Consider the following 18,731-nt stretch of genomic DNA (forward strand, 5'->3'; position numbering starts at 1 on the left):
TCATATCGTGATACCGAGCTCCTCGTCGTTGCAGATTGCCAACAGCACATGTCGTGGGATGATCCGGTTCTTCTTGTTGTTGCGCCACTTTCCTGCGAGCTCGAGCACCTAGAGAAAGGAATAGAAGAGAAGGGGCAGGCAATTCGAATGAGGCCGGGGTACACAGCGATGGGGGCACGAGCGTGCATGTGGCGAGGTAGACGGGCGCGCCAGTGCCGATGCGCTTGGAGTAGCGCCCTTGCTTGAGGTAACGGCCAATACGGCTGACGGGGAACTGGAGCCCGGCCTTGAAGGAGCGGGACACCGGCTTCTTCTTTGGCCTGCCGCCGCGGCGGCCACAGGCGCCGGCCTTCTTGGGCACCTTCGCTCCCACCTCCATCGATCGTGAGCTCCCAAGCTTTCTCTCCCCCTCTCTCTCTTATTTTGTTCGATGTGCGTTTGTGTTTGAGGAGGCACGGCGCGACAGCCTGGAGGAGGCATGCTGCGCGGAGGAGATGGGAGCATTAACTGTCCCGTTCGTATGACATGTCATACGCTAGCTTTTCCGATGTTCTTTCTAGCTAGAGGGTGAACATGGAAGATTTTCTAATTTTTGTTATTTAATATTATAAACAAAAAATAATTATTATAACGTTGAAAATCTACTTTTAAAAGGTGAGATAATAAACTGCCGTATAGAATTTTTTGCAATGTTTAATGGTTCGGTATGCGAAAACGTCGAGGAAAAATTAAGAAAAATCTAGCAAAAGATGCGTAACTTATAGGGGTATATCTACTTTCTACCTATTACTCCCTTATTTTATATTATAATAATATTTTGGCTCTACATGTATCCATCCATGGATCAATATATATTTCATAAATATGTCCAAATTCATTAGCATTTATTTGAATCGAAAGAGAGCCAAATGAATCTTAGAAGAGGTAATATATATTTAATGACGACTCAAAAATAAAGCATCACTTCTCTCTGAAGGCTAGAAAATATATATTAGCATGTTGATTAAAAAAAAAGAAAGATCTTATCTACTGGATTACAGTGGGTCTAGATTATATATATATATATATATATATCAAAATGTTTACGTGAGATTACTACTTGGAAAAATGACCTAGTTATTGCGATGTTATACTTGTTAAGATAAATAATAACTTATCGATGGTCATAACAAAAATACTTTCATCGATGTTTAACATCTGTTTAGTTAAAAAGATAACTAACACACGCTCGTCGACACCAAATCAACAATTACATTGATTTGGTAAATTAATAGTAAAAATATATACATTCATCTTGCATAACAAGCATGTCGTATATCCAATCGCGTTGTGCCATATCCAGCATCAGTTAAAATAATAACGGGCTTCACACGTAGCATAGTGTTGCGTGTTGAGTCAAGAATTAACTCAAAAGTGACTGTGCACTTATTGAACAATGTGTTGGTTGTTTAGTTAAAAATTAACTCGTGTTCACTGGCTTATGTTCGTGCTTCAGTAAGTTAAAATTTGACTAAGAAGAGTGAGAACTCCCACCTTATTCAAGGCACCCTGCAAGTAATTCAAAATAGTTAAAATTTAATTGCATCTTCTATGAGCGAGGTGGCTACTATATTGGTAAGTGGTGTGGAACCTCGGTTAGTTGAGATGTGTCACGCGTTGTATATTACGTAGTGCGTTCTATAGTAGTTATATATATATATATATATATATATATATATATATATATATATATATATATATATATATATATATATATATATATTATAAAAGTTGAAAAAATGTTTCCACCAAAATCGTGTTTCGTCGTGCGACTTCTATTCAGAGCTTGCAGGCACGCGTTTTAATTTTCCTTCTCAATTCCACCTAAGCATATCTAATGTTTGTCTAAAATCAAACGACTATAGGGGTCATAACTAGGGATCAAGCTCTGAATTAAATTTGATGCATCTAGCGTAACGATGGTATGAAATAATGATAACTTAATTTATTTCATATTTACCTATTTTAAACAAAATGTAAAGTTTACGTTTGCCATCCTATAGCTAGGGTTTGGTGTACCGCCACCTCTCCGTTTTAGAGTTGGTGAACAAGAAAATCAAGTATTTTGAACAAGTACAATTTGACAAGTCCACGTGGAGAAAGTATTTTCTTAAAAGGATTAGGTCATAAAAAATGTATCTTATTCATCCAATGCTTACCATGCATGATTTTAGTCTTTTTTTCCCATTGTAACCCACGAGCAGATATAATAGTTTTTCCATGTATAGTGCAGGAGTGCCAAGATATTCAATGCTAATTTTGACTTCATATTTTGTCAAAATTTAGGGCGTTTATTCAAATGTTTACTGTTCCGAATATATTTTGTTCAGAGAATTTGAGTTGAAATCGTACACGCATGAAGTTTTTTTCTAAGAGAGGAACTGGAAGAAGTTACATGAGGGGATTCTCCAAATCAAAGTCCGTAAAGCTCCATAAAAGCAATCTCCGTCATGCCCAAAATTGGCTACAATAATCTTGCCGAATTCCGGAGTCGAGAGTCAACATTCATAGTACTGGTGACAAATCTAGATGTTTTGTAGAGCTATCAATATTTGTTAGCTGGCTGATTATTTCCTGGACCGTTTAGGCTGCGTTCGGAAGTGGGGTGGGGAGGGTTAGTTATCCAGCGCGGAAAACGTAGTATATATAGTATATGATAAATTAATTATTAATTATTAAAAATATAAAATAGATTAATATGATTATTTAAAACAACTTTTTTATAGAAAATTTTGGCAAAAGTTACACCGTTTAACGGTTCGAAAAGCGTGCGCGCGGAAAACGATGATGGTTAGATATCTTACCCTCCTAGCCGAACGCGGACTTAGTTAGACCAGTCTCAGTAAGAGTTATGGGCAATAAATAGGGTGTTATGTAGATATTTTTGATGATGTGGTAACGTATTAATGAAGAGAGATATGAAATGAGTTTTATGGGGATGAAACCTTCTATGCACAGTTACATAGACAACTTGTGTCTTGTATGCAATCTAGAAAACAACCATAGATGAAACTATGCATGGAGAGAGGAGTATTTTATCTTAGTTTTAAACTTTTTAGATAACATATTACTCTAGGTAATCGTGTCCATAAAACTTACGTTGAGAATGGTCTTATATGTGTCTCGGTGCCAACCCTGAACAACCAGTGGGCCGTGCCTGCGCCGGCTCGGCACGAAAATGGCCCGAAGGCCCAATAAAAGCCCAAAGAACAAAGAAAAGGCCTGTTAGGAAATACTGGGCTGGGTGTGTAGTGTGTACCTGAGCTGACTTGCGAATTTTTTGCATTTTTAATTTTATTTATTAAATTATTCACCATTTTAATTTTGTGATCCAAAAAATCACAAAAGTAGCCTCCTCTTGCCCTCCCAGAGGGTGAAATGCTGACGTGGCACACGGTGCGGTGTCCGGGCGGGACGCCGTTAGCGGCATGGCGGCAAATTTGCACTAAGCCCCCTTCCGCCCTTACAAAGGGCGGGAAGGGGGTAAGTTCAAATTTTGCACGGCCGACGCGCTCGCGGGGGAGGGGGAAGGGGCCTGGCCATTTTGTAGGTGGCCCCTTCCGCCCTCTGTAAGGGCGGTTTATTGGTTAGATTTAGGTTGATTTATGTAATATTGTTTAATGTTATATTTAGTAGTAAATTAAGCTAATATTTTATTAAATTGGCTTTGTATATACAACTTAAAAGGAAGTATAGAAAATATATTCCGAATTTTAATACAACTGAAAAGCAAAGTTATAAATTATGAAGGTTCGATTTATTATGTACTGTTTAATGTTAAATTTAGTACTAAATTAAGCTAACTTTTTTTTAAATTGGCTCTGTATATAATAATGTCATTAAAATATATGTTGAACTAAAGTTAATACAACTTAATAGCAAAGTAAAAATTATGGCACATGAGAAGGAGAAAACAGAGAAACACATAATGGAGCAAGAAGCGAGAATCTAATAAGATTCCACCACTTAATTCAGGAAACAATGTCTCACAACAAAGCTCAAATCGCTACCTCGATATATACAATTCTCACTGTCCACATGTGCCACGATAATCGACTTTCGGTGCCTCACCCTCTTCATGAAGTGATAATGTCCTGGCGCTGAGGTTAACAACATTCAACTTTCGGTGGCTCACTCTGCATTGTGTCGGAACATCCAGACGCTGAGCTTCACGACATTCAACTTTTGGCGTCCCCTAGCTATAAGAGTAACGACCTTGGCACACCAACCAAACAAACAATCTTACTCCTCAATTCCTTCCGTACCATGGGAGTGGCTCCATTCGTTGAAGCAAGCTTGCAGACTATGCACAACAGGTAAATTTGGTTCACCAAACAGCTTTTTCAGTTTCTTCCAGTAGTTCAATAGACTACTATTGTGAAATCTTGACATGCAAATGTAAATTTGTTAAAAATTAAATAAAATACTGGAAGAAACTAAAAAGGCTGTTGGTGATCCTAATTTACCTGTTAAGCATATCCTGCTTATGGACAGAGAGCAGTAAGGATAATTTGTTATTCCGATTGTTAATACACCTTAAAAGCAAGGTAAAAACCGTACTATATATTAAATTTAGTTTGTAGTTTTGGTTTAACGGTAATATTTGCTAGTGTTTCGATGCTTGAGGCACCGAAAGTAGATTTCTCCTTTAGTTCAATTTTCCAGTTTATGTGTCTTCTCTGTTCTATATTGAAGTTAATTTATTTGTAACATTGTATTAACAAGTACTGATACAAATGTCATGTAACTTTATTTAAATAACCGTTTCTTCGATGAAATAAATTTGTAATACGGTGTGGTTAAGGTGTCCAACGCCATTGGAGTGTTTTCTTGACAACGATAGGAGGAAATTAGGAGGTGGAATACACGTGCGGCATAATAAACAACGAACGAAGCACATAGAAAGCAGTTCTACGTAAATTCGTACAAAACATAGGTACAAAATACTCTGGGTAATGAAAGAAACATTAATAGAACACAAGTCTGCAGATAGCTGCTAGGTAACCCCCACCCTAAGCCCCAGGACCTCGGCGCTTGCTTTTCTTACACTTCCCTCGATGTGCCCTCATGTGGCCCTGAGAGTACGTAAGCGGATCGGGTAGCACACCATGGGTAGTAAGTGCGGGGGGAGTGGAGTGGAGGAGGTAGCAAGCTGTGTGGGAATCGAAGCTCCACAAAGCTGGGAGGTGTCGATGACGTCCTGATCAGCCTCCAAATCGTCAAAATCCGCTGAAGGCTGTCCCGACGAGCTACCTCCTGCCGTGTCCTGCCAAGCTGCGTACAACAAAAACAAAGTTCTAAACATGCTGCGTGGGTGGAGTTATACCAGTTAGTACATTAAAAAAGAGATGTCTTTCGTACCTGGAGTCGTCGTCGTCCCACCAGCAGGCTGCGCCGTCCAACCGGCGCCACTCCATCCGAACGAGCTACTTCCCGCCATGTCCTCCTAGCCTGTGAAAGTATACTACAAATACGAAGTTAGAAAACTATAGTACGGTCCAAGTTGTATTGGATAGCATAATACATCAAAGTTGTCATCGGTACCTTGTGTGGCTGTGGTCCAGCTAGTAGGCGGGGCCGTCCAACCTCCCTCTACAGTCCACATCCCTCCGGCATAGGAGAAGCACCCTGCTGCTAACGTGGACGACGTGCGTGCGGCTGTCGTCCACGTCCACGGGTCGTCCTGTGAGAACGGGTCCACAGAAGTCCCTCCACTTGGCGCCTGTGTGGAGGTTCCTGGCCCGTGTGTTGACGTCCACGGAGTCCACACAGGCTGTGTGGATCTATCGCTTGCCTAAGTAGAAGTACCTCCTGCTTGCCTCGAGGACCCGGCGGCCTGCGTCGTTGTCCCTGCACCTATGGCTCCTAAAAACAACGTTGGGACAGTTGTAGTTCATTTGTTAGTCCATATGTAATACTGTTAGTAGTGATGCTTACGTAGCAATGTGTCTTACCCTAAGCGGATGATCGACCACGACCACGACCACCTGCCGCTGAACTACCACCTCGTCGTGGAACTACGTCGTCGACACGACAACTGAGTGCACGCACAACAGCTGTAATCTTCTTTTGGATGCGATGGAACGTGATGTTCTACTCTTGGTCCGTCAGCGTGACACCCGAGTCTAGACGTCTGACAACCCCGTCCACCTCACCCTGTATCTCAAGCGAGGCGTCCACCCATATCGAAGAACATCCGAACAATGAACAAAGAACTATAGAACGTCAATCTTCGAGAATGACTAAGGACTTACCGCACGAAAGTAATCCTGGTTGTGGTGCCTGGGGTACTAGTCATCAATCCTGGCGACGTGTGCGACAGGCTCCGTCGGGGTGTGAGTAACGCGAATACGAGTCCGTGGCAGGTACCAGCGAAGGTACTCCTCGTAGTTTGCGTCGGTGTGCAGTCGATCCTCATCTGTGATCTCCTCTGTCACGATGAGCCAGTCGGCGACGTGGTCCTGTAGTCGTGGAACCCACTGCGCCCCTGGAGTTTGTCCACGTCAACTAAATCTGCAAGAGCAATGGCTGAATTAGCATACGAACCGTGACATACTTGTTGTTTGCAAAACAACACTAGTACCCGTGGTCGGGAGCTGGCTGTCGTGGCATCGGGAACATCTGAAGGAGACCGAACTGATGGAGCACTCGATGGGGACTGTGCGGCTCGACGAAGATGTCGTACACAAGGGGTACGGTGGTTAGCCACTATGCCTTGTCCCGTGTGCAGAGAGACCGCGCGTACTCCTAGCGAGGATCGTCGCATCTGTGTACGGCTCCCAAACGATGTCGCTCGCCTGAATCCGGTCGAACTCCATCACAAACTCCGAGTATGACCGCACCACCTGCTTGTGCGCCCACTTCCTCTGCAAACAACAAATAGTTCAATAATGTACAACGGGTAGTCAGACATGATGAATACGATTGTAACGTGCGAGAAACATACCTAGCGACGACACCACAACGTCCCCATCGTGGGGTAATCTACTGGTAAACTCCCTGTGTAAAGATCTGTGGCGTACTCCGATAGGTCGACCTTCGGTGGTCCTATCGCGAACCGCTCCGCTGCCCACAACTGTAGAAGGAGGGGACATCTGACGATAAGAGCGTTCGTGGCCGTCCGCATGCAGGCGTCGCACAGTGCTCGATACGTCGCCGCTAGCACGGCAGACCCCCAACTCCATGTGTGATGTATGGCCTCTTTCTTGAAATACGGAGATACATACATGTTCTCATGTATGCCGCACTCGGTACAAGCAGCAATAACATGAGAACAAGGCCTGTGAAGAAGTCTCGGCTTCTGACAAGTGCATGCGCACGTCCCGTCTTCCTTCAAAATGCACTCCTGTGTAACCCTTTTACGGTATATGCCACGGCTAGCCTGATCGGCACACAGAACCTCAAACCTATGTTGTCGTGTCCCATGGGGAATGACTCGATGCTTGCTTGCTTTTATACCTCTCTTCTCCAACTCATCGGTAATCACCTTGCCGAATGAAACAGTGGGGTTGGTCATATATGGTCCTATTGCTCTGAACCGCTCCTAAAAATATTTGCAACTCACATGCATGATAAACTCAACGATTGCAACAAGCGGGAGACCTCTCACACCTCACATGACCCAATTGTACACCTCTGCTAGATTGGTCGTCATTATCCCATACCTAGCACCACCATGGTTATGGAATAAGGACCATTTCTCTTTAGGTTCGTTCTTTATCCAATGTGAGAACTTCCTAATGCCATTTGACGTCTTCTTCTGATGGTAGGTCCATCACCAGGGAGTGCACCTAAGGCTTGGGGCGCTTCATCTGCAGTACGTACTGGCCTTGTTGACTGTTCCAAACTGTATTTCGTTGTAAGCTGATCTAACTTTCTCTAGAGTTCGTTGAACTTTTTCCTGATTCTGCGCACAAAGCCTCTTAAACATATCCATAAGTTGCTTGTTCTTGAATTAATGGTAGAAGTTAGCACCCATGTGTCGCATGTACTACCTACTTTGAACATCTGGCTATTGCGGCGCCAAACCCTCCTCCAAGCTTCCATCTCTCAACAACTCAATAGCATAAAGAAGGCCCGCATGCTGATCATGAATAAGGCAAACACCAGGCCGCATCCGAACAACCGCATCCTTCACGCGCTTCAGGAACCAATACCAATTATCAGTGTTCTCACTCTCAACAAATGCAAATGCCACTTGTACCACCTAATTGTTACCATCCACACCGATAGCTGTCAAGATTTGTCCTATGTACTTCCCAGTCAGAAATGTACCATCGATGCAAAGTATGGGCCGACAATGAACGAATGCAAACATACATGCACTCAGTGAGAAGAACACACGTTGAAGCCTTCGCATATGAGATTGTGTAATTGTACTTCTCTTTGATGTGTCGAATAATTGACCCGGTTCATACCCTATGTTGTTCACAACAGCACCGTACATCTCAGCAGCAATGAATGTAGATGTCATGTTCCTGTGATACTTCTCAACACCTGAAACATGACAATTGTGTCCGGTCACAATTGATACATCCCAGTAATTCTTTCATTACCCTTGTAAGCATGTACCCTCCATGGACAACCATTATCTGACTGTCCACACTTCACTTCATACACTGACTTGCTTGACTTCATCACCTAGAACTCTCTCCGTAATGATATTGCGCACTGCTTAACTGCCTATGTCAAATCCTCCTTGTCCTGATACCTTGCCCCTTGTATGACCTCATTCTCCTTGTACTCCCAAGGCACATCATGCCCATCTCTAATTTGGAGACCAGAAAAATCCTCATTCGACCATTCTGATGGGTATACATTAACACATTCTTCATTTGTCGATTCCTCATCATCAACCCTCTTATTCTCAGAGTCTTCCCTTTCCATGGCCTCAACTATTTCAGGATGTACCTCCCCTTCATCCGCTGCTTCAGTCGAAACCATGTCTTCTCCTTCCTCCCCTTCACCTTCACTACCTGATTCAGCTTCATCTTCTCTATGACTTGGCTCCTCCTGCTCTTGGGTACTCATTGCCTGAGTTCCCACCTTGTTAAACACTGCAATGTGGATGACAGGTGGTCATCCTCGTTGCATTGCATTTTGCACATACAATCTCCATGTCTCTGTCGAGGTTACCGACATCAATTCCTAAATATTACCTTCTTCTGCCCGGCTTATTACCACTGAAAAGGTTATATCTTGTGTTTCTGGGTTGTAGCGAAATCCCCTCATTAACCAACTGTGAATGCCACCAAATGTCCTTTTAAGAGGTCTATCAATACCCTTAACGGTGCATTTGAATTGAGTAAGATCTATTCCGTAGGGACCATACATGACATTTCCTTCTCCGTAGTACAGTCGAAACTGCACTTTATTGGCCATACGTACAATGGGAATGCACTGTTTTTTCAACATATCCTTTACGACACTAATTTTAGTGTGCTTATGAATACATATTGTTCATACGAATTATATTGTACTATATTACATCCTACCTGTAACTACATCGTTTTTAATTTTGTAAATTCAAATATAACTTACATTAACTTGGCAGTAAACACTATTCTCTTGAACTATATCATTAATTTTTAACAATAATAAGTCCACGCAATACTTGACTGTAGGTTTGATTATATTTTAACTATAAGCAATAAATCATATTTAACTTTGAGTGTGTTAATAGTACGGTACCAACAAGCAATCATTATTTTAATTATGTAAGCGATAATAATAAGAACATGCTAACAACGACAAAAAAACTATAGCTTTACATTAACTTAAATATGCTTAACAATTTCCTTAACTACAACATAAACTACTTTTATTTTCAATTTAATATAATTATGTTTAACTATGTCTTTTTACACTATATACCATTAGTAAGTTGTCCATTGCTAAATCAGTTATGCACTAAATAAGTTTATAAATTGTACAGTACAATACTAACTAAATTAAACAATGACTACAGTAAATTTCTTTATTATACAATATGAATACATTATGTATGGACTAAATTATATCATCGTTAAATCAATTATCCACTAAATAATTTTCTAAATTGCACACTACAAATACACTTTTACTAACTAAATTACACAATGACTACATTAATTATCTAGTAAATAAATTTCTTTATTATACCATATCAATTCATTACGTACGGACTAAATTATACCATCGCTAAATCAATTATCCACTAAATAAGTTTCTAAATTGTAAAGTATAAAATTTATTTTACCTACTACATTATACATTCACAACAATAATTATCCCCTAAATAAATATCTTAATTATACACTATAAATAAATATTGTTCTAACAAAATAATACAATCGCTAAATAAACAACATATATTGAACATAACAAATATTTCGAAAACTTACTGTAGTCCACTGTGAAATTTCAGCAGAACTTCGCCGCTCCAGAGCCCTCCCCTCAACTATGAGTGAGTAAAGTGGGGAGGGGGCAAATGAGGAGGGGAAGGGGGCTGGAGGCCGCTGAATAAACCGTCCTTAAGGAGGGCGGAAGGGGCCGCCTGCAAAATGGCCAGGCCTCTTCCCCCCTCCCCCTGCGGGCGCGTCGGCCGGCCGTGCAAAATTTGCACTTACCCCCTTCTGCCCTCTGTAAGGGCGGAAGGGGGCTTAGTGCAAATTTGTCGTCCGCGCCGCTAACGGCCGTCCCACCCGGGCACCGCACTGTGTGCCACGTCAGCATTCCGCCCTTTGGGAGGGCGGGAGGAGGCTACTTCTGTGATTTTTTGAATCGCAAAATTAAAATGGTGAATAATTTAATAAATAAAATTAAAAATCCAAAAAGTTCCCGACTTCCCTCCGTCTGCCCACGCAGACGTTTCACCTTCGGGAATTTTTTGAATTTTGAAATTTATTTATTAAATAATTTACAAAATTAATTTTTAATTTCAAAAATTTATAAATCTAACATCCTGCCGCTCTTCTAGAGGGTGGAATGCCTACATGGCAGACGGTGACCCGGCTGGCACAGACGGACGATGACAACGGCTAGCGATATTTTTCATTTAGTCCGTTGAGGGCAGTAAGGGCCTAAATAAAAAATTATTGTGTATGCCCGTCTAGAAATTTTTCGATTGAACCGTAGTTTGATAAATATATGCATAACATAGGTATGTTTAGTCACAAGTGCTACCTTAGCTTAGTGGTCATCGTTCTCTTCTTATATCCAGGAGACTGGAGGTGGAACCTTCCAAGGAGTATATTTCCTCCTATTTTTTCCAACCAAAAAGCCCAAGAAAAAATCAAATAAAATATATACTACTACAAAGGTCAATAGGTCACTGGGCGAAGGTAATACTTATGATTAAATAATAACATATATTATACATATATATATATATATATGTATCATACTATGGTTCAATCGAAAAATTTTCGGGCGCGCGTGACAATTTTTTATTTAGACTGTTGCCGCCGCTAAATGAAAATTTTGCCATTGCCGGCCGGGTGGCCGTTTGCCACATCACCTTTTCCCTCTTCCAGTGGACGGTAGGAGGTTAATTTTGTGATTTCTCTTAAAATACAAAATTAAAATTTTAAATTATTTAATAAATAAAATTCAAAATTCAAAAAATTCTCGCTGCCGCTGCCCGGATATCTGTCGGTGGGGACGCCAGAGCTTTCGCGCCGCCGCGGTCCCCGCCGAAGAGGAGTGCAATCTCCTCGGCCCCTCCTCATCATCAACAAGCTCATGGCTCGCGACCACGACGCCGGGGTCGGCCACCTCGGACGGCTTCAGCACGACGGCGATTTGCTCCAATGATCGGGTCGATGGACAGAGTAATGTGGAGTGCCAGATGAGGAAGCGGAGTCACCTACACAAGGGATATCGAACACGTATATATATACGTACGGGAGAGAACTAACTGTGTTGCACTAGCCGCATGTACCGATCGATTTTGTGTGCATGCTCTCGCGCAGCGTTACGTGGAACTGTACGTGTGCTGGAAAGGAAAACTAAAGGTTTTATATACTCTCTTCGGTCGGAATTATCTATCATTTTCTAGTAGCGCGAAAACGATAAATATTTGTGCACAAGGAGTATGATACTAGCAGATCAATCCCGCGCGCGGCTTGTCTATTGGACTACGTTGAGCAGCAATTAATTTCAGTAATATCCGGTACAAAAATAGCTTGTTTCGTACGTACGTGTTCGATTTATAAGTGTGTATTAACATGCCCTCTATAAGGAGTAAAATAAATCTTAACCATTTATTTTTTTTAATTTAATGGATCCTATCTGTTTATACTACCACCATCAAATAACTAACGGTCTAATATGTTTTATCGGTCCAGATTCTTATATTGTCGATAATATACTATTGGTAGAATACTACTTGCATGTAGAGATCATTGTAGGCAAGCTTGTGGATTTCGACAATATCAAGATTCACAGTTAAATGTAGCTACATATATTTTGATGGGTAGAAAGTAGTTCGTTTGCTTTTATTATAAATTATGGGGCACACATTGCAACGATATCAACAATCCAGTTGTCCACAATAGTACAGCTTCCGAATTGAAAACAACACAATTACTACATAAGCTAAAAGGAGGCTCTGCAGAGTTTATTTATGAGTACAACTACACAGCAGTTACTGTTCCAAAACGGTATAACCATGACACCTAGGTATCAAATCTGATACATGTGTGTATTAGATTTAGTGTTTAGGTAATCAAGCTATACCGTCCCGGCCGGCCAATGGTAGTACGTGCATCGACATCGCTGATATGGATGGATCACATGTTGGCGTGGTTGACGATAGGCAGCGCGCGGAGCAGCATAGTCTCCAAGGTGAGGCCAGGGCCGAAGGCGATGAGCATCCCCCACTCGAGGCCTTCCCCGGCGGTTGCCATCCCCTGCTCGTCAGACCTCCTCCGCATCTCCTCCATCGCCAGGAACACGGTGGAGCTGCGCGTGTTGCCGTACTGCCTCATCACCTCCCTCGTCGCCGCCAGCTTCTCCTCCCTCAGCGCCAGCCTCTTCTCCACGCCGTCCACTATACCCCTGCCGCCGGCGTGGAGCAGCCAGAACATGTCGTCGCTCTTCATCTCCGGCGCCGGCGCCGGCATGATCTCCTGCAACGCGCTCTTCACTATGGCGCCGACGGAATTGGAGACGTGAAGCGGCACGTCCCGGTGCATGGTGATCACCACCCCTTCCTGACGCACCTTCACCACCACGGCGTCCTCCGTCCCGGGTATCACGTCCTGGGACGCCCGGACCAGCTCGAACATGGGGCGCTCGTCGGCGGCCGGGCAGCACCCCACCACGACGGCGCCGGCAGCGTCGCCGAACACGGCCTGGCCGACGAGGTTGCCGATGTGGGACTCGGAGGGCCCACGGAGCACCAGGGACATGACCTCGGAGGTGACGACGAGGACCCTGGCGCCGGGGTTGTTCTCCGCGATATCCTTGGACACGCGCAGCGCCGTGGTGCCGCCGAAGCAGCCGGCCTGGTAGAGCATGACGCGCTTGGTGGTGGGCGGGAGGCCGAGGAGTTTGATGAGGACGCAGTCGGCGCTGGGCAGGCAGCCGGTGCTGGTGGTGGCGAAGACGACGTGGGTGATGCCCGACGCCGGCTTTCCCCAGTCGCTGATGGCGTTGCGCGCTGCCTCCGCGCCGAGGCGAGGTATGCCCTCCTCCGCGACCTGCTGCCGCACGTTGAGTGAAGTGGACATGTACGCCGTCACCGACGGGTTCGCCCTCAGCCACTCGTCGGAGATGTACATGTGTCGTTTCTCCGTCGATGTCTTCTCGCCTGCATGCATGCATCCACTTCATTACTTGTACGTATTAATTATATATAGTAGCGTTCATATATATATTAACATACATACATACATACATACATACATATAATTGTTGCTAGCTATGTATATATATGTTTTATTATAGCTAGATCCAATGCTGTGCACTTACAGATGCTTGCAAACTTGGCTTTTAGATCGACCAAGTGATTGCTATTGGTTATCTCAAAGTAATAATCCGGGAATGACTTTTGCTCGTACACATGCGCCGGCACAGCCGTGCCGATTCCCAGAATTGTTGCTCTCCGACTCCGGCCACCACAAGCAATATTGCTCATTTCCTGTGCTGTCAACTCTGGTGCCCCCGAGGATCCCATTCCAGTGGACACAGCAACTAAATTAATCTCGAACTATCGATCGGAGGAAATTAATGATGTACCTAGCTTTGAGAGATGAGATCTCGATCGATCTGGCTACCAACGCATGGCCTTACGCCCTCTTTATATATATATAGCCAGCAACTTGTAGATGATGATGACGGGCTACCATATTTTTTAAATGCTTAATTAGCTCGGACCCCCGCAATCTGGTATGTTTAATGCTACACCCAAAAACTAGCTATAAATTTATATATAGGTGACTTATACTCCCTACGGTCTTTTTTTTATTTATCGTTATTGACTTTTGAATCTACGTTTAATTGTTTGACTTATTTAAAATTTTGACGCAAGTATATATATAAGTCATGTTTAAATTTCCTTTAGTAATAAAATTGAATTATAATAAAATAACTAAAAATTACATTTTTTAAGTAAGATAAATGCTCAAACATAAATGCATGCAACGGCGTTAAATAAAATAAGTGGAGAGAGTATAATCGATTAGTTGTAAGGTTGATTTTACTATATCATCCGTGAAATGATAAGCAATTTTACTATGGCCACGTTCGTCCCCCCTCTAAGTTAACTTATCCCCTTGTGTTTCACGCACACGCTTTCCGAACTGTTAAACGGTGTATTTTTTGTAAAAAATTTTCATAGAAAAGTTGTTTAAAAAATCATATTAATCTATTTTATATTTTTTAATAGTTAATAATTAATTAATCATGTACTAATCTATTACTATATTTTCCGTACCGTGGTAAGTTACCCCACTCAAACAAACGCGGCCTATATTTAAGAAAGTGCCGGGAGATAATATTTTCTAATGTAAATTTTGGTACGTACTCCTGTTACTTTATACCCTGATCTGCCAAAATTTTAAGTGTAAAATTCTATAACTTGAGATACCAAAATTTTACAATAAAAAATTAGTATCTCAAGGTATTTTCTCAAGAACCATAAACCTTGTTACGTATATTTTATGGATCTCAGATATTTAGAGTGTGTGTAAAGCTAGCTTTGGCGTGAGATCAACATTTCCTATTTTTTTATTTTTCTCTCCTCCACGTGCGTTTATAGCTGTGACTTTTAGCTCAGTACTGTTATACTCTTATGGACTGTTTGGAATGGAGCAGTAAAAAATCAAGTAACGGATATATAAAACACGGGAAAGAGAGGATGAACTTGGTGACCGGCCAGGGAAACAGATCGAGGAATAGAATACCGCGCTGATGATATATATATATATATATATATATATATATATATATATATATATATATATATATATATATATATAAAATAGATTTTTATAATAATGGTATTACTTAAATCTATTCTACAGTTCAATTACTTATTTTTTCTTGTTATTAATCCTCCATCATTCAATTCATAATTCATCGTTTCTCACACCCAATGATCAACTGACCACATCAAAATCCTACAGCTAGCTGCCCCCATTGCCATTGCCCTATGCCGAGGAAGCATGGTACCTTCTAAATAACATGGTACCTTATATTTATCATGAATAATACCTTAACAGTATCATGTCTGTTAACAGTAATATCATAAACAGTATTATGAGGTTTCCATCGCTGTCGTGCACATCTATTGTACCCGAGAGAGGGCCATTCAGACTGGACAACCCGCTCAAGCTTGGCACGGTGTACTTCCTCCTACCGCAGTCCATCTTTTAGTCCGAGTCCTCCGTCATCGACCTCGCTTGCCTCATGAACCGCCTCACCTCGATTGCCCGCAAGGGCAGCTGCAGCGCCCTTGGCCCTAGCTCCATCGAGGCGCTCTTCGCTGGCGGCTGGCAGTGACGTCACAGCGGGAATATTGCTACAGCACCACTGCGAGGCCAGATGTTGTTAACCACTATAAACATCCCGTCACTGCCCAGTTGAACGGTAGACCATAATATATTATTTATGTTTTTTATTTAAGTTATAAGGAAAGAAATAAAAATAAAAACTTAAACTTGGTCATATGATGCTTACATGCTTGCCTAATTAAATCGTTTGTCATGATAAAAAGACAAGGGTCTTGCTGAAGGACACCGCGGCATTGGTGTGTTGGTTGTGGAGAAGGAGCCACGCCATCCGCTCGATTAATTTGGTTGTGACAATACTGACGGTACACTGTTATATAGCAATTCTCACAAATGGAATGTGATACCATATCTAGTCTTTCACGCGGATTGCACTTCTTCCGCCGTCGGTGCCTCCAGCAATGCAGCACCGCAACACGTCTCTTCTCATACATTTAGCTTTGTCAAATGTGATAGGTAGAGGGAACATATCGAGGCACAGAGATCTGTCAACATAATTAAATTTATTATAAATTATTGATTAAATAGTTTGGTCGATCGATCGGCCATCATCTCGAGCAGGCCCGGCGTTCAATAATTCCGGCCTACCCATGAGCTAGACACTCACAAAATAAGTGATGGGAAACATATTCCCTGTTTACACAAATATAAAAAATATATACCTTTTGGTTTGTTCATAGATATAAGCCATTGTAATTCTGTTCTATTATCTTTGTGCTAGTTTATTCCCATAACTTTTATAATAGTTTATTTATAACCTTTTATCGTGTGACTTCTCATTTTACTATATATATGACTACTTTTTTAAAAAAAATAATATAACCCCTTATATTTATGGACAAATTTAGTAATACTTTCGTATGGAACAAATGGCTAGTGGCTAGTGACAGATCAGGATCCAAAGTATGGAGAGGTTGGTTGCCTTCCTCTTCCTTCCGCCTCCTCCCCCTCTTCTTCTTTCTCCCCTCCTCTTCCCCCTCCCCTCTCCCGTATGTTCCTCTCCCCTCCTCTTCCCCCTCCCCTCTCCCGTATGTTCCATGTAAGATCCACCGTTGGATCGGTCCCTGCTAGTGGCTACGTGAAAACTACATGTTGAAAAACCAATTGTCTAATCATTTCCTTAAATGCGTAAATTTAAAATTAGGCGAGTCTATTTGCCAGTATTCTGTTAATCCAAATCAATACCCTTGACTCCCCATAAAAAATTAAGCATAATTACAGCAGGATTGCTTTTATTAAAATTGTCCTTGCGGCTGGTTAACTTTGAGAGGCAAAATGAGACTAAAACAATGTGATAAGTACGTAGTTTCATTGTATATCATAAATGCATGAATAATGCATTAAAAAAACAAGGGCTTAACCCTGCAGTTCACCATTATTTGCATATTTAACGCTGTAATTTGGTGAGTACCCAGTAATGGATTAACTGTTTATTTTGGACGTACTCCCTCGTCTCATAGGAAATGAATGTATATGTTCCACGAAATATGAACAAACATATTTTAATATAATGATTCTGAACAGAAGTATGTTCAGATTTATAACAGTACGATGTATTATATTTAAGAGCAATTTTATCATCCTTGAGAAAGTATCAAGAGGTAACACTGTTTTCTATGTAAAATTTGGTACCTCTTGATATCTTAAGTACTAGAAGGTACCAAATTTTACGTAGAAAATAGTGGTACCTTATAGTACCTCTTCAATGGTACCTCTTCAATGATGAGAAAAATACTCTATATTTAATAGTAGGTTGGTTTTCCGTAAAACAGAGGGAGCACCGATGAAATTGGATATAGTATAACACAATAAGAGCATGTACAATAGTAGACTATAAGCTAGCTATAAACATATTTTAAAGAGATAAGAGAGGAGAGAGAGGACAGTAGGTTACTAATTTATAGCTAGCTACAGCACGGGCTTCAAGACACAGTGTATATGACATATGGGATCAGTATTAATGTTTTATAGTTATGAATTAGCTATTAGATTGAATATAGATGAATTGGAGCCAGTAATTGACTATACTATTGAACTTGCTCAGGCCGCGTTTGGCTGATGGGCGTTAGTTAACTTATTTCCTGATATGAAAAACGTAATAATAGATTAGTATATAATTAATAAATTATTAATTATTAAAAAATATAAAATAGATTAATATGATTTTTTAAAACAACTTTTCTATAAAATTTTTTTGCAAAAGATAAACCGTTTACCGTTTAGCAGTTTAAAAAACGTGCGCGTAAAAAACGAGAGAGAATAAGTTAACTAGTGGGCGGCGGCGAACGCCGCCTCAGTTGCTCTAATAGTACGGGTAGGCAGGCATTGGATCCGATGAATATAGTCAGAAATAGTACCCACCAGATTCATGCATAGGCATTAATTAATGTACAAACGTGCTTCATGAAGTTAAACATTAACGTACGTGCATTTGCAATCATAATAAGATGCGTAATGGTACTTACTATAGCTTGACAATTATATCGGCAGTGCAGCGATTCTGTATCTCGGATACAGGTCTTGTTATTCATCTTCTATTATCTTAAGAAAAAGTATGCTTGTTTACTATTTTTAAGGTAAATAGAGAATTTTTCCGCCAAATGAATGAATAATAACAGAGTTTTTGCTATCATTGAAGAAATGATATTTTATAGCCCCAAACTTTCATCAAAGACTGAAAATCAACATAAATTTTGAATC

At 41.4% G+C, this 18,731-nt stretch overlaps 2 protein-coding genes across 2 annotated transcripts; both read right to left on the reverse strand.

Annotated features, from left to right (window-relative positions):
• Nucleotides 1–402, reverse strand: LOC102699547 (probable histone H2A.4). Its single transcript, XM_006663611.3, has 2 exons — nt 155–402; nt 1–108 (listed from the first exon to the last, which is right to left on the reverse strand). The coding sequence occupies exons 1-2, from the start codon at nt 377–379 to the stop codon at nt 1–3; spliced, it is 333 nt and encodes a 110-aa protein (XP_006663674.1). The 5' UTR covers nt 380–402.
• A 12,351-nt stretch (nt 403–12,753) lies between these two features.
• LOC102700100 (chalcone synthase-like) lies at nt 12,754–14,277 on the reverse strand. The gene is made up of 2 exons (XM_006663612.3): nt 13,993–14,277; nt 12,754–13,831 (listed from the first exon to the last, which is right to left on the reverse strand). Exons 1-2 carry the CDS (start codon nt 14,195–14,197, stop codon nt 12,810–12,812), a joined length of 1,227 nt encoding a protein of 408 aa, XP_006663675.1. The 5' UTR covers nt 14,198–14,277; the 3' UTR covers nt 12,754–12,809.
• Between the last annotated feature and the right edge of the window lie 4,454 nt (nt 14,278–18,731).

Source organism: Oryza brachyantha, chromosome 11 (assembly GCF_000231095.2).
Source record: "Oryza brachyantha chromosome 11, ObraRS2, whole genome shotgun sequence".
Taxonomy (NCBI): domain Eukaryota; kingdom Viridiplantae; phylum Streptophyta; class Magnoliopsida; order Poales; family Poaceae; genus Oryza; species Oryza brachyantha.